This window comes from Aspergillus fumigatus, chromosome 5, assembly GCF_000002655.1.
Source record: "Aspergillus fumigatus Af293 chromosome 5, whole genome shotgun sequence".
NCBI classification, from domain to species: Eukaryota; Fungi; Ascomycota; class Eurotiomycetes; order Eurotiales; family Aspergillaceae; genus Aspergillus; species Aspergillus fumigatus.
This window is the reverse complement of record NC_007198.1, coordinates 2,699,520-2,713,842: the sequence shown is the minus strand read 5'-3', so window position 1 is coordinate 2,713,842 and position 14,323 is coordinate 2,699,520. Positions and strand designations below refer to the sequence as shown.

Below are 14,323 nucleotides of genomic sequence, written 5' to 3'. Positions count from 1 at the left end.
ATATAAACTAGTGACGAGGGCTTGGACGTATATGTAAAAGGCCAATCACCGGGGCCGAATCAAAGCAATCACTAGACCCATGATCGCTGCACCCGCAGCAGCGCTCTGAAGAGCGACAGTGGTCAAATCCCGCTGTGTAATGACCATACTGCGATCACTGAATAGTTCATTGAGGGTGTGTCGCCATGAGTCGAGGGAGGTAGGAGGAGGAAGTGGAGGAAGAATGCGGGAGAGTTGAGATTTGCGGGGCTCAACGCCATTGATCGTTGCGCTCTTGGGAGCGCTGTCCTCTGTCGTTTCTGTTGCGATTTCAGCGGTTATATTTGTAACGAAGGTGGGTATAGGATCGGAGTCCCAGACAACAGGTTCGGATGTGATAGTTTCATCCGTAGCAGCTGGGGTGCTTTCATCGGTGGTTGGAGTGTCTCCAGCAGCGGTTGAAGTAGGTGTTGGCTCCGCTGCTTCCTCCTTGGACGAGGGCGATGTGGATGTAAGAGCAGGCTGAGGTTTCAATATCTCGATGTGGTTGATGGCTTTCTCCTTCTCGATAGCCTCAATGACTTTCTCTTCGAAGCCCTTCACGAGTCGTTTGCGACGCCATGGCTCGACAGCAATTTGGAAGACAAGAAAGAGGAGAACGTTAACACCCATCAAGCCCCAAGTACCCCACGTACTCATTCGGCGAATCTTATCCGACCAGACTTGTTCCTCGTGATAGCGGGAGAGGATGCTCTTGCTCAATTGCGCCGCTGCCTCTTCGGACTCGCGCTCTGCGGCCGACAGGGCTTCCTGTGTCTCCATCTCAGCCACTTCGTTGGTGTGATCGTTGCGGTAAAGGTGAGTAAATCTCTCTAGGTCAGCGGCAGACCAGGCGTGTTTCCGCTGGAGGAGCTCGTTGACTTCGCGTTGCGAGGCAGAACGTCGGTTTATGGCTGCTGCGTAGGCATTTTTCGCTTCTCGGACCCGTTGACGGGCTTCTCGGAGTCGTTCCTCTGTTCGTCCGAATAATTAATGATCAGGGAGGAGGAATATCGAGGTTCCAATCATTTTCGAAACCCACCTTGCAATTGTATATCTTTCTTGAGTGCCTCAATGGCGGAGTAGCCTGTCAAATCGTTCAATCGCTGGCCAGCCACGAAAATGTTGGATTGGAGGTTATCCATCATCTCGGTAAATTGTTTGGACAATTGTGACCGGCGTTCTTCCAGGTACGAAGGTAGTCCCTTCTTCTCTGCTGATTCACGTTTCGGTTCGTTCTTCGCATCTTGATAGAACCCTTGTAAAGTGTCCTGCTCTCCCGCAGCCGGAGAAGGCCGTTGGGTTTCTGCATCCGGCTCTACCTTTGCCGATTCATCGCCGGGCGTCAGCGTTGAACTTCCATCTTTTGACTGCTGAGTAGCTGCGTCGTCTTTTGATGTGTCTTTCTCAGGAGATGAATATAACGGCGATTGCGACCTGAACTGGCATCGTACACAGACCGAGAAGCTCCGCTGTATCTCTCGTGCAGGTTGAAGGTTCGGCCCAGCGGCGGGTAGAAACTGTGGCCGTATTGGGAGCGAAGTCCTCGCAAAATTGGCAGATGACCTAAGCGACTGCCTCAGAAGCAGTGGCATGGGCTGCATGGCCAATTAATAGTAACCTTGAATCCAAGCAAGTTCCTGTTGGATTGTTGTGGTGGAAACTCAATGTCTTTGAGCTGACCTTGGTTCGGAACAAAAGGCGGAACGGAGAACATGCGGGAAAGGCAGCCCTCTCCTCTCCGATCTGTCGCTAGTACCTTGCACCACAAATGATATCGCAGTTGATATACCTCTAGGGACTTTAAAATATTATGGTGAATGGTACAATTATAAGAAATACATGTACTTGAGTGTAGCGACCTGTGTCCTCTCCAGAATAAACTGTGCAAGCGAAGTGGGCTGTGTAAAATAAACAACAATGTAACATATTGCTTTCCTTCCTGTTAACGTCTCGTTTCAACGTGGTATCAATTCATAACATAACAACCCTTATTCGTTAATCCTCATGAGCATGATATTAAAGCATATCCATCTTACTCAGACGCAGTAGATGCCTTGCAGGTTAGATGAAACAGAGCCCTCGACAAGAACGGTCCACCGTTCAGACAATAAGCTGCTGCCGTAAAAATTCAAAGGCATTCAATCATGCGTCTGCACCTTGTGGTCTCCCTTGACAGCTTCGGCATAGGTTGGTGGTGGCCGGGAGTCACCCTGAGCATGGTCACTGCTTCCTCCCTGTCCTTCCTCATGATGCGGCTTGGGAGCTTGCTGCTGAGGTTTAGGAGCAGGACTCGGCGCTGGTTGATTTTGCGGTGTAACAGTGCCATAACTTCTCTGGGATGGATGCTGGATGGGCTGATGAGAGACGTAGTAGTATGTCACACGACCACTTTCAGTGTCCTGTCTCCGGCCGGCATGGCCAGGAATGGGCTCGTAGTTCGGATCATCATAGTCTGGTTCGGGGTACTTGAGTATGATGTACCATGCGTGTAGAAGACCGGGAACATAGCCTAGGCAGCAAAGTGCAAGGTTGATGATCGAGTCGGCTGTGCAGATGCCTACTTTGATCCACACTGAGACGATATGTTAGTTGGTGCCAAATATGCATGGAAACCACATCAAAATGAACCTCTCACCTGCAACTGGTGGGAAGAAAATTGCGAGAATCCCAAGAAAAATGTCTGAACCGCACATGATTGCGTTCGAAGCGGGAAATAGGAGTCTTAACTAAACGAAGTGTCTGACTGTACACCAGTCTCGGATGGATGAAGAATTTGCCAACGTGTCTACACAAAGCAGCAAAATGCCACAAAGAATGAGCAGTTTTACAGATATGAGGCTGGGATAAATGTGACGATGACGGATGGTTCTCACAATGATAAGTAGGATGGGAGCCTGCCTCAGTCATATGACGTCGGTCCATGTCACTTGATTTTGAGGGACACTGCCATAATTTTCAGGCTTCGGATCTCTGGTGGGACATGAGCCTGGTGGTCAGATCCAGCCAACAGCATTCCTAAGGTAAACTTACTAGATAGTCGAGTCATTCTAGGCATCTCTAATATCGCATGGAGACCATTTCACCTTGGCCATCTTCTAGGGACTCCGAAAAGCCAGCTTGGAGACCCCTACACAACATAAATTCATGCAGTCTTTGCTTGTTGCGATATATATAAACTCAAATAACTTGTTACGGACAAGAAATGCGACAAAGCGCAAAGAGCATATGGACAGTTAAGTAGAGCGGAGGTCAATCGGTCCTCGAGACAAATTGAATCGTTCTATGTCTGATCTGGATCTGCTCTATCGCACCAAGAGACCCCCGTGATCCACATCATGAAGATTTGCATGGCCGACATTGTGATGTAGCTTCACAGCCGAGCCCTAGATGTATACCCGAGCGACTTGAGATACGGATGAGCCAAGCACTGACAACTCAATATACATTAAAAGGAGAACTCGCTGGCAAAAAGGTTAGATTGAAAAACATGGAGAGATGACTCCAATTGTCAAGAGATCTCTGCCTCACGCTCATACTCATAGTTCTCCCTGCTTCACTCTCTTCAAACCGACACTCCGGTAAAAAAAAAGTTAAATCTTATTAGTTCGACCTTGATCAGTAAGGGACGAAGCTCATTCAAGGAATGCTGGGTCGGTGGGTTCTCCCGTGTTCCACAACGAATCGAAGTCGAACAACTTAACAGGAAACATCAAAATATGATCTCTCTGTCAAAATTGAGATAACGTAAAGGTTGACAACGAAATTACAGCAATGGATGATGTGAGCTGGCTTGATCGCAGATGGCCTCCCAAGCCCGAAGGCTGCCACGTCAATTGACAGCATCGAAGCTTCATTGTACCTGCCTTTGACCTAGTACGGAGTATTTATCTACCACTGTCGCACTCGAGCAGTCCGCCTGTTGTACTCGCTTCCTAAGGTAAGGTACCAGCCTTAAGGTACTTTTCTTTTGCACTTTTTAAGATTAGCACCAGTGGATCTCGACCCTTATTCTCAGTTATCATTTCTCACATCTGGATTCTAACAGCTTCCGGCACCGCAAACCGCAAATCGCCAAGGTCAGTTGAATTCTAGCCTCGTTTTAGTGGAGTCTGTTTAATTACCTATCACGTACTTTCGAGGCTAAAGTGACCGGCAATGCGCAAGAGAAGTACCTAAGCTATTGTGCCGTGCCTGACTATCTATCTACCTACTGGCTAAGCGGCCGTTACCCCCTTTTATTATTCTTCTTCTGCACCGCGCCTGGATGCAGACTGCCCTCTGCCGGCTGCGAATCTGTGATAATCGAGTCGACTTGGGGTTCAAGACCTTACTTTGACCCTTGAAACTTTGAAAAGCTTTTCTGTAATCTGTGCTACGAAGTGCTCGCTTTCAGATATTTTATGTTACTAGAATTGAAATAAGCCCATCCTCTCTTTCTCCACGTCCGTTTCGGAGCGCCCAGCCATTTGTTACTTTCTCTTTCTGACGCTACTTATCCTTAGGGCCGATACTCTCCCAGTTGTTTTCTTTCCGGGCCCATTGTCTCTCTGACTCGTTCTAACCCATCTTTGGTACATCTTTTTTCGCGGACGCCTTAGTCCTTATTTTCCTCGGAATTCAAGTCACTCGTTCGCCTTCACTTTTGCACCATTGTCCGTCGCCATTCATCATTGGCAATACTCTTTGCCGTCCATTCCTCTAGGTTGACGCGTTGTGTTTCTCGTCTCTGTGCCATTCGCAATTTCCGCCAATTGAGTTGCGATAATCATTTCGGAGGAGAGACACCACCATGAGAACCGAGTTTGGTTACTTCGCTTGATAACGCATCTAAATTCGCAACCGTCTACATCCGTGCTCCGCAAGTTCCATTGTCATTCTTTCGAGGTTTTCCTGTGGGGTCAGGAACGAGATGGCAGGCACCTGCATCTCTCTATCGGGGTCCACGCAGTGCCCTGCATTCAATAGCTCATCCATATCAACCAGCTCGAGTCTCTACACCGATTTGTAGGCCATGTCCCATGGATCCACCTGCTCGCTGCGTGCTGACCTTCTGGTAGTCCTTTCATGCAATATGTTTCGAATCTGGACGATTTTGATCGAGAATTGAGCAACTACGTGAATAGCTCGTATGTCAAGCAAAAGTGAGTGCTTAACTCCGACCAGGGTCACTCATACCTTCGACTAAACGTCATGATCATATTTAGGTATATCGACTATCTGGGATGCCAGGGAGTCAATCTCACCCGCGCGAATAACTACTATGCCCGCTATACTACCAGTACAATATGCAGCGGACTCGTTCAAAGCTCAAAGACCCACTGCAATCTTTCTGACCAGCAGTCAAGGCCGCTTTGCGCCGACACTTGCGCCTTGATGGCCACGAGCGAGGCGGAAATCGTCGTCAATGCTGACCTTTGCCGGACAACAGGCAGTAATTATATGAGTCAAATTCGGTCAGACTTTACCATATGCTCCTTGCCTGCCGACTCACTCACTGGTACTTGCATTTCCGGCGCGGATAACGAACCCCAGGAGTGCGGCTATAGGTCGAATTTGATCGGACTATGTGGATATTGTGGAGCCAGTTCACCCAACTCAACTGATTCATGCTGTGTCAATGCGGACGCCGCGAGCCGCTGCGAAGGCGTTACGATTCCCACCCCAACTGTAACCCTGCGACCAATATTCACCTCAACCTCCAACTTGACAGCAGATGCAGGTGCTCATGACGGTCTATCGGGAGGGCAAATCGCAGGTATCGTCATCGGATCTGTTGCGGGAGCCGCCCTCCTGGCAGCTCTTATCTTTTTGGTCCTCTTTTGTGTACGGCGCAGACGGCAGTCACGGGATTATAGTGCTCTCAATAAGCCCAATCCGCAACGGAGAGGGATTCCAGCGATGCAACAGGATAAAAATCAGCAAGGCTTACCCTCCGTGCCAGGCGGACGGGTGGCCAGGATGTCTGCTCTGCGCGAGGTCCCAAGCTTGTCTCCCACACGCTCTCGTAACTCTGCCGCTCGCTTTGGAAGCACCAAGCACAGTGATACGTCCGACTCAGAAGGTTACGGGGCGAGCCCGGGCGCAATGTTAAAGAGGATTCCGCCGGTCACTGGAAGACGCCATGGATCTCTCTCCAGCAACTCCGCCCTTGCTGGCGCTTATAGTGACACCTCACCTCGCTCAGGAACTGTTGGCCAATTCTCTTCACCCGAAGGCGTTGCGAGTGGACAGTCGGAGCAATTGTCTTCGTTCCAAGATTATTACTCATCTGATGACATACACCCGGGTGATAAGGTAGCTGTCCTCTGGGCCTATCAGCCTCGGGCAGGGGATGAGTTTGCCTTGGAACGCGGAGAGATGTTGAAGGTGATCGGTATCTGGGACGACGGATGGGCGACCGGCATTCGCGTGCCAGAAACTGCAGAAGACTATGACGCCAGACACCGCAAGCAGCGGGACAGTGGTGTATCTAATGGATCACAGAGATTGGCTGCCTCTCCATCGCCTACTGGGGATATCAAGGCATTCCCGCTGGTATGTGTCTGCCTTCCACAGCATTGGCGAAAGATCATCGAAGGCGGGCAGGATGAAGATGTTTCGTGATCCTCCAACCTGACTTTGTAACTCGAAGATTGTCACACCCTTACGATTCTTTGCACCTTCCGGAGGTCTTATGCTTCCATGACACAGCATCCTTGTCCTTCTCTCATCAGCATCGCACCCGTTGGCAGGATAGGAGCGATAGAGTTCTCCAATATGGAGAAGTAGGGGTATCCTATTAGTTATGGCTCTACGCCGTCCGTCCTGTCAATTTGATGCGCCAAAGACATGATGACTTCTCCTGTCCGAAAACTCACTCATTTCCTTCGCTGTCGCGAGCATACAACGCAGCTACTGGACCATCATCTTCTGTGGTCGCGACGCGGCTCGTCGGATGTTTGTGAGACGACTTCTAACGGTTCATATTGATATACCCCATTTTACGCCTGTGAGCCACTTCTTGTTTGGGCCTTGATGCCTTTCTATTCTATGGTAGTTTACGTTCCCTCCTGGCTCCTGTCAGACTTGTCGCAAGATCAGGCAGCTGTGAGTTGAGCACGATCGTTCTCATACATATTGATGGATGTACATAAATTAGAGCCCTTTTCGCGTCTAATCCTCCAATTTATCTAATCCATCCATACTCATAAAACTTACAGTTACCCTAGGCTCAAGATTTGCTCATCATACTAACTCCGGTCAGAGCTGAGTTCCGGAAATATAGGGAAGCTGTCTTCGAGTGTGAGACAGAGATCACAGCCGTAAGCTTACTGTGGAAATCACTCGGCGTTAGATGGCTCGCTAGGGGCTAGTCGTCCTCGGGTCCCATGGTTGAGTTCCATCAGTGAATGATAATACGGAGCTATGATGTAGGCAGACCCGCGTAGTCATAATATGGCAACGTTTTCCTAAAGATAGTAAACGCGATAACTATGTTGCCTGGCTGTATACAGCCGTTCAGACCTTCTATATCATATGTCTATAAGAAATATATATTTTAATTTGTAACATACAGGCAGCAAAGTAATGGGTACAGTAAGTTAATTGAAGACGTCGATCAGAAGAAAACAAGTGTGTATATAATCGACCTCGCAGCCCCACGGCTTCCCAGACGCTATCTATATACAGTACCTCTGATATTCCGACAAGCTAGCGAAAAAGGAGAAAGCAAGTCATCCATTCAGGGGGAGAACAAGAAAAGGACGGGCTGTGCTTGTGGTGCGACTGCAGGTCACGTGCAGAAATCCACCCCCACCATCACATCAACAACGCAAGCACAACAGGAAAGCCCCTCTATCTCCATCTCCGTTTCGCAATCCTCCACCCTCTATTATTTCACCCACCCCCCTTTTGCCGCAAACTGCCAGTATTGGTAACATATCTCGAGACCCTTTTCAGTGTAGGTGAGCATTGACTGATTGGCAAATCTCAAAGTATCAACAACATTCAAGGGGGATCCCTAACATCGCGTGCGAATACAGCCTATCATCTTCTAAATCAGCCTCGGGGTTTATATCACACAGGCAACCATGTCGGTATGTCATAATTATTCCGTCTACTCCTCTCCGTAGGGGTACACTTACTAATGGTATTTCTTGCCTCGCAGCTCGCATCCGGGTATGTTGACGTTTATACCTTTTGCGCTTCTTACGGCGGCTCGGCACTAGCCAAACCGATTGCGTATTCATACTGACGGCCGCCTTTTCTGCTATAGTGTCTCTATCGCAGATGAGTGCATTACTGCATTCAACGATTTCCGCATGAGCGGCAACAAGGCCAACAAGACCAAGTTCATTATCTTCAAGATCGCCGATAACAAGAAGGAGGTTGTCATCGACGAGGTCTCGCAAGAAGAGGACTACGAGGTCTTCCGTAGCAGGCTCGAGGCTGCCAAGGATAGCAAGGGTAATCCCGCTCCTCGTTATGCAGTCTACGATGTCGAGTACGATCTCGGTGGCGGTGAGGGAAAGAGGTACGATTGCTTGCTTCGCTCTGAAATAAGGTGGGCTTCTGTGGCTGACCGAATCTGTAGAAGCAAGATTGTTTTCATCTCCTGGGTTCCCTCAGACACACCTACTCTGGTATGACTTGAGTCTTCTCTTACTTTCTGTCAAAGTTCTACATTCTGACGGTCACCGTTCTAGTGGTCCATGATCTACGCCAGCACACGGGAGAACTTGAAGAACGCTCTCAACATCCACACCTCCATCCACGCTGACGACAAGGGCGACATTGAGTGGAAGACTGTTCTGGCCGAGGCCAGCGGTGGTAAGGCCGGTAAATAGACGACGGCACCGGCTGGGACCGGGCCAGTTGACCTAGTGTGTGTGCGTGCTAATTATCGCCCTAATCTCATCTAAGGGTTGAGAGTACCTCCAAGCGACCGACTCGATGGCCCCTCTCAGCACACTCACACACACATAGTTTCAATATGAGATTGTTACGACTTGACTGCCTCTATAGTGACCGTACCATCTTATTGCGATTGTCATCGTGAAGAAAACGATTGGGAGGGGGATTTTCTTTCTTTCATGAGTCAGCGTTTGCCTGTACAGAATATTGCTGCCTTGCTATGGGGTGTGATTTCGACGGTTCTTTGTAGAGTAGAATACACGATATCACCTCCACAAAATCATCCCTCTTTCATTTCCCAGGGGTTGCCGTTGTAGATATGAGTAATTGTGAGGATGAGCCAAAACGGCAAGTCGCCCATTTAGAATCGGATATTTCCATTATAGCGGATAAGGCAGTCTTAGGTACTGAAAAATGAAAGAATCTTTGGCGAAGGGTTGTGCAACCTCAATAAACTTATGATGTCTTTGATGAGGGAACGGCCGGGTTGTCTGAAGACAGGCGTGGCTGTCGACCAATCAGAGCGCCGCCAAAACGGACTAAGCTTGTCGTTCGGAAACTCGACTTTCCACCTCAAACCACAGTCAAACGTCGTCTGTCTTCTCCTCCATCCGCTGACCAGCCTCAACCAGCCTCCAACCCGGGGAATTGACGCTCTTTTGTTCCGGAGAGTATCCTCTACTCAATTGACACGTTTTTCATCGTCTTTGCGCCCTTACAGAAATAATGTTCCTCCGGTCCGTTTCTCGGGCTGCTGCTCGCAGCTCTGTCATGCCCACCACGGCCACTCGCTCCTACCGCACTGTTCCTAGCCCAATTGCTTGTCTGAACGCTCGTCCTCAGCCTCAGCAGAAGTCGATTGCTTCCCAGCAGACCCGCGCCTCTTCCGAGCATGCCATCTCGAATCCCACACTCGCCGGTATCGAGAAGCGCTGGGAGGCCATGCCTCCCCAGGAGCAGGCCGAACTGTGGATGCAGCTGAGGGATCGTATGAAGGTTGACTGGCACCAGATGACTTTGCAGGAGAAGAAGGCTGGTATGTACCTCTCTTTGGCCCGGATGCCAGACATTCCCCAGTGGCCAGAATTTTAGCTGATCAGAGACTCTAGCCTACTGGATTGCTTTCGGTCCTCACGGCCCCCGCGCGGTTCCTCCCAAGGGCGAGAGCCTGCGTATTTTCTTTAAGGTCGCTCAGCTGACCCTGGTCTCCCTCGCTCTCTTCTACGTGATCCATCTGTTCGCCAAGCCCAAGCCTAAGACCATGACCAAGGAGTGGCAGGAAGCCACCAACGAGTACGCTAAGGTACGTATCTATAGCTGTTATGGGAAGCCTCTTCGTGGAAGCTTTTTGAACTCTTGTGTGGTTAAATATTTATTGACATGGTTTTACAACAGCGTGAGAAAATCAACCCTCTCTACGGTGTCAGCAGTGAGGGCTACGAGGGCAAGGGCTTCATTCAGAGCCCTCCTGCCGAGAAGTAAATTGGGGGATAAGTATCTGGGAGGAACAGGTGCGGCATTCAGACACGCTGGGTAGGCAGTGCTAGAGTTGAGTGCCTGTCCCCTCGTCCTTTCTGTTGACCTTGGCTGCGTGCTTAGATCCACTGGACAATTTTGACTTCGCCCTTGTCTTCCAATCTTGACAATTCGACTTCCGAAAAACCTTGTGTATCTCGTACTGTGCAATAATCAATGTATCTCCTTTGTAGCCATAGATCATTTGTTGCATTGTCTTCCTACGTTGTTACTGGTATTGATGATGTAGAATTCGCCCTTAGAGAGACTTACCTATACACCACAATACGCTCATCCAATTGGCAATTCTCTAAAGCTGTGCCTATCCTTACGGCTTCGAGAGCTGCTTCAGCGGAGATACGATCGAAAGGCTGTATATTGGCAATGGGCCTGTCTCCGTGTTGGCCAATGGTAACGCAGCGTATGCTAAACGATAGCTCCCTGTAGTTGGATTTGCAGGAAGTTCCCAGTTCGTTTTTTCTATATTGAGTACAATATTGGCCGTTGCTATTTAGTATGGGTAATACGCAGTACAAGCCGATTACACGAACACGTCAGAAATTTCCATAACAGCGTTCGTCCGAGGAGAGGAGCGGAGACGGTTCTCGGAGCAACCGTATTAAAAGGCAGATGAAAGAGGATGAAGTGAATTAAGCGGTTCATTTTAGGGAGTTGAATAAGTCATGAGATGTTGTTGATTTGGGAATAAGCTACATGCATCATATTGTAAACGAGTATCCAATTTTGATGGGGCTGGTGTCGGAGAGGTACAGCTGTACAGGTATCCAAAGCTCCCTGCATCCGGGCGCCAAGAAGTCTTCCGTTTGTGTGTGCGAATTCCCCTAGGTGACCACAACAGGGCAAGCATGGAGATGTGGAAACCCCGGCAAGTTGGGCTCGATGGCCAGGAGAACACAGCGTCAGACCGTGGGACATTCAAGATGAAAGAAAGATGATATTTGCAATAGTGATGCCTTTCTTATTTTCAAGGAAATGAGGCTCGTTGCGCAATGGGTTTTCTTGCCCACTGCTCGGTACATCACGGGATCGTCGGCAAAACCGCCCCGGAAAGGCTAAGCCGGACACAGTCGCCCGTGTCCACCTCAACCTCAACCTCTTCCCTTCCCTTCCCTCTTTCTTCCCTCTCCCCATCTTCTTGTCCCTTTGACCTCTAAAACCCCATTTTCGCTCTTAAACACCATCAAAATGTTCAAGAGGTTTGTTGCACCGCCAATTCTTGCTGAATCGCCTTTTTCCCCATTTTTTCGCCCGCTAACCTCGATTTTTTTGGATGATTTAGCGGTCTTGCCCGGACCTTCGGGAGGGCTGCTTTTGCCCGACCTTCCCCCGTCGCTCGTCGCGCAATCCAGCCCGTCAGATACAATGGCCTTCCTTCCCTGGCCAGGTTCGCCAGCTCTGAGGCTGGTTCCGTCGGAAAGATTCACCAGGTCATTGGTGCCGTCGTCGACGGTACGTGCGAATATCCCCGTTGAAAACCCTGCTAGCAGTCTCCGCGAAAATCTTTTCCTGGCGTCAAACCCATCTCAACAGCCATCAAAATGGGGTCAATAGCAATTTCAAAACACGATATCTGACTCTAGACTACAGTGAAGTTCGACGGTGACAACCTCCCTGCCATTCTCAACGCCATTGAGACCGAGAACAACGGCCAGAAGCTCGTCCTTGAGGTCTCTGTATGTATTTGATACCTGATATCGAACCCTCGATGACATCTATCGTGCCTTGGCTAACCGAGTAACAGCAACACTTGGGTGAGAATGTCGTCCGTACCATTGCTATGGATGGTAAGCTCTCGCCCTCTCTGCTCATCGCCGGCGTGACATCTAGATTGTTCTTGGCGATATCGGCGCTGCCTTTCCATCGAATCGACTGACATGTCTCCCGCTTTCAGGTACCGAGGGTCTGACCCGTGGTGCTCCTGCCCGCGACACTGGTGCTCCCATCAAGATCCCCGTCGGCCCTGGCACCCTTGGCCGTATCGTCAACGTCACTGGTGACCCCATTGACGAGCGTGGTCCTATCAAGGCCACCAAGTTCGCTCCTATCCACGCCGAGGCCCCCGAGTTCACCGAGCAGTCGACCTCCGCCGAGATTCTGGTCACTGGTATCAAGGTCGTCGACCTTCTCGCCCCCTACGCCCGTGGTGGTAAGATTGGTCTCTTCGGTGGTGCCGGTGTCGGCAAGACTGTCTTCATCCAGGAATTGATTGTGAGTCGTTCCACATGCTCACCTAGTTTTCGCTCGATCTTTTCACTAACGCAAACCATGTAGAACAACATTGCCAAGGCCCACGGTGGTTACTCCGTCTTCACTGGTGTTGGTGAGCGTACTCGTGAGGGTAACGATCTGTACCACGAAATGCAGGAGACTGGTGTCATTCAGCTCGAGGGTGAATCCAAGGTCGCACTGGTGTTCGGACAGATGAACGAGCCCCCCGGTGCCCGTGCCCGTGTCGCCCTTACCGGTCTGACCATTGCCGAGTACTTCCGTGACGAGGAGGGTCAGGACGTGCTGCTCTTCATTGACAACATTTTCCGTTTCACCCAGGCCGGTTCTGAGGTGTCTGCCCTTCTCGGTCGTATCCCCTCTGCCGTCGGTTACCAGCCCACCCTGGCCGTCGACATGGGTGGTATGCAGGAGCGTATCACCACCACCAAGAAGGGTTCTATTACCTCCGTCCAGGCCGTCTACGTGCCCGCTGACGATCTGACTGACCCTGCCCCCGCCACCACCTTCGCTCACTTGGACGCCACCACTGTCTTGTCCCGTGGTATCTCTGAGTTGGGTATCTACCCTGCTGTCGACCCTCTCGACTCCAAGTCTCGTATGCTCGACCCCCGTATCGTCGGTGAGGAGCACTACGCCGTCGCTACCCGTGTCCAGCAGATGCTCCAGGAGTACAAGTCCCTCCAGGATATCATTGCCATTTTGGGTATGGACGAACTTTCTGAAGCTGACAAGCTCACCGTCGAGCGTGCTCGTAAGCTCCAGCGTTTCCTGAGCCAGCCTTTCACTGTCGCCCAGGTCTTCACTGGTATCGAGGGTAAGCTGGTCGACCTCAAGGACACCATCCGCAGTTTCAAGGCCATCATCAACGGTGAAGGTGATGATCTTCCTGAGGGTAAGTTTGAACATGATCTATCGTCTATAATTCGAAATAAAGTGCTAATGACATTTTTTAGCTGCCTTCTACATGGTTGGTGACTTCGAGTCTGCCCGCGCCAAGGGTGAGAAGATCCTGGCTGAGCTCGAGGGCAAGGCCTAAATGTAATATTGTTTTTTAAAGCGCCCTTTTCTTTTTATGGTTGTTAGACATGGAATCTCTTTCTTCAGTGTTCCGTTTTCTTTCGATGCGTGTACAGTACTCGAATTAAGGAAAGGGATTCGAAAGAAAGAAAGTTTCCATGAAAAAGGAAAAGGAGCACTTGCATCTACCCTTGTAAGTCTGGATGGAAACTTCCAGGCTTGTGTTACACTACGTGCTCATGTAAGTAAGTTTAAAATGACCACAGCCAGCCTGAATACCCACTGGGCTGGGACAATTGTACCATTTCTTTTGTTGGATTGAAAAAGTCTTCGCGTAGTCGAGTCCTTGCAATCGTAGCCATGATCTATCAGAGTACTTCGAGTACTTCGAGTAATTTGTATGAATCCTTGTTTCTGTACGACGTTGCTTCTTGCGATGATGCGGTCAAGTAATGGTAGATGGAAAAAGAGACAAGACTTGGTGCAGATATAATCAAGTCAGTCACAGATTTCCAGCTTTTCGGCACGACATGACGAGAGTTCGAGCTCACTGGAGCATTGAGCATGTTGCTGGTATTCCCAGTCATGAACCACAATATCTATCGGTTGCAAGACAATACGATTCGTA

General features: G+C 49.8%; 6 protein-coding genes across 6 annotated transcripts; 4 read left to right on the top strand and 2 right to left on the bottom strand.

Annotated features, from left to right (window-relative positions):
• Window positions 1–45: 45 nt before the first annotated feature.
• she9 (putative mitochondrion biogenesis protein (She9)) lies at window positions 46–1,823 on the bottom strand (the record flags this gene model as incomplete). The annotated part of the gene is made up of 2 exons (XM_748491.2): window positions 1,061–1,823; window positions 46–992 (listed from the first exon to the last, which is right to left on the bottom strand). The coding sequence occupies exons 1-2, from the start codon at window positions 1,620–1,622 to the stop codon at window positions 46–48; spliced, it is 1,509 nt and encodes a 502-aa protein (XP_753584.1). The 5' UTR covers window positions 1,623–1,823.
• A 336-nt stretch (window positions 1,824–2,159) lies between these two features.
• On the bottom strand, window positions 2,160–2,714 carry AFUA_5G10590 (putative stress response RCI peptide; the record flags this gene model as incomplete). The annotated part of the gene is made up of 2 exons (XM_748492.1): window positions 2,160–2,593; window positions 2,657–2,714. 2 exons carry the CDS (start codon window positions 2,712–2,714, stop codon window positions 2,160–2,162), a joined length of 492 nt encoding a protein of 163 aa, XP_753585.1.
• A 1,721-nt stretch (window positions 2,715–4,435) lies between these two features.
• AFUA_5G10580 (SH3 domain protein) lies at window positions 4,436–7,213 on the top strand. Its single transcript, XM_748493.2, has 4 exons — window positions 4,436–4,463; window positions 4,524–5,025; window positions 5,079–5,162; window positions 5,226–7,213. The coding sequence occupies exons 2-4, from the start codon at window positions 4,931–4,933 to the stop codon at window positions 6,622–6,624; spliced, it is 1,578 nt and encodes a 525-aa protein (XP_753586.2). The 5' UTR covers window positions 4,436–4,463; window positions 4,524–4,930; the 3' UTR covers window positions 6,625–7,213.
• A 300-nt stretch (window positions 7,214–7,513) lies between these two features.
• AFUA_5G10570 (actin-binding ADF family protein) lies at window positions 7,514–9,353 on the top strand. Its single transcript, XM_748494.2, has 6 exons — window positions 7,514–7,933; window positions 7,996–8,096; window positions 8,168–8,178; window positions 8,276–8,533; window positions 8,594–8,642; window positions 8,706–9,353. The coding sequence occupies exons 2-6, from the start codon at window positions 8,091–8,093 to the stop codon at window positions 8,844–8,846; spliced, it is 465 nt and encodes a 154-aa protein (XP_753587.1). The 5' UTR covers window positions 7,514–7,933; window positions 7,996–8,090; the 3' UTR covers window positions 8,847–9,353.
• Window positions 9,354–9,474: 121 nt separating this feature from the next.
• On the top strand, window positions 9,475–10,663 carry AFUA_5G10560 (cytochrome c oxidase subunit IV family protein). The gene is made up of 3 exons (XM_748495.2): window positions 9,475–9,949; window positions 10,023–10,216; window positions 10,309–10,663. The coding sequence occupies exons 1-3, from the start codon at window positions 9,640–9,642 to the stop codon at window positions 10,393–10,395; spliced, it is 591 nt and encodes a 196-aa protein (XP_753588.1). The 5' UTR covers window positions 9,475–9,639; the 3' UTR covers window positions 10,396–10,663.
• Window positions 10,664–10,994: 331 nt separating this feature from the next.
• AFUA_5G10550 (F1F0 ATP synthase subunit beta) lies at window positions 10,995–14,016 on the top strand. Its single transcript, XM_748496.2, has 7 exons — window positions 10,995–11,645; window positions 11,729–11,898; window positions 12,037–12,122; window positions 12,191–12,233; window positions 12,341–12,657; window positions 12,721–13,570; window positions 13,632–14,016. The coding sequence occupies exons 1-7, from the start codon at window positions 11,635–11,637 to the stop codon at window positions 13,712–13,714; spliced, it is 1,560 nt and encodes a 519-aa protein (XP_753589.1). The 5' UTR covers window positions 10,995–11,634; the 3' UTR covers window positions 13,715–14,016.
• The last annotated feature ends 307 nt before the right edge of the window (window positions 14,017–14,323 follow it).

Excerpts from the sequence above, each read along its gene's own strand:
- AFUA_5G10580 (XM_748493.2), top strand. The coding sequence starts at position 4,931 with ATGGCAGGCACCTGCATCTCTCTATCGGGGTCCACGCAGTGCCCTGCA. Across the intron at positions 5,026-5,078 it reads TCGAGTCTCTACACCGATTT|TCCTTTCATGCAATATGTTT; the intron begins GTAGGCCATGTC and ends ACCTTCTGGTAG. Across the intron at positions 5,163-5,225 it reads AGCTCGTATGTCAAGCAAAA|GTATATCGACTATCTGGGAT; the intron begins GTGAGTGCTTAA and ends GATCATATTTAG.
- AFUA_5G10570 (XM_748494.2), top strand. Across the intron at positions 8,534-8,593 it reads GGTGGCGGTGAGGGAAAGAG|AAGCAAGATTGTTTTCATCT; the intron begins GTACGATTGCTT and ends CCGAATCTGTAG. Across the intron at positions 8,643-8,705 it reads CCTCAGACACACCTACTCTG|TGGTCCATGATCTACGCCAG; the intron begins GTATGACTTGAG and ends TCACCGTTCTAG.
- AFUA_5G10560 (XM_748495.2), top strand. The coding sequence starts at position 9,640 with ATGTTCCTCCGGTCCGTTTCTCGGGCTGCTGCTCGCAGCTCTGTCATG. Across the intron at positions 9,950-10,022 it reads TTTGCAGGAGAAGAAGGCTG|CCTACTGGATTGCTTTCGGT; the intron begins GTATGTACCTCT and ends CAGAGACTCTAG. Across the intron at positions 10,217-10,308 it reads CCACCAACGAGTACGCTAAG|CGTGAGAAAATCAACCCTCT; the intron begins GTACGTATCTAT and ends GTTTTACAACAG.
- AFUA_5G10550 (XM_748496.2), top strand. Across the intron at positions 12,234-12,340 it reads CCGTACCATTGCTATGGATG|GTACCGAGGGTCTGACCCGT; the intron begins GTAAGCTCTCGC and ends TCCCGCTTTCAG. Across the intron at positions 13,571-13,631 it reads AGGTGATGATCTTCCTGAGG|CTGCCTTCTACATGGTTGGT; the intron begins GTAAGTTTGAAC and ends GACATTTTTTAG.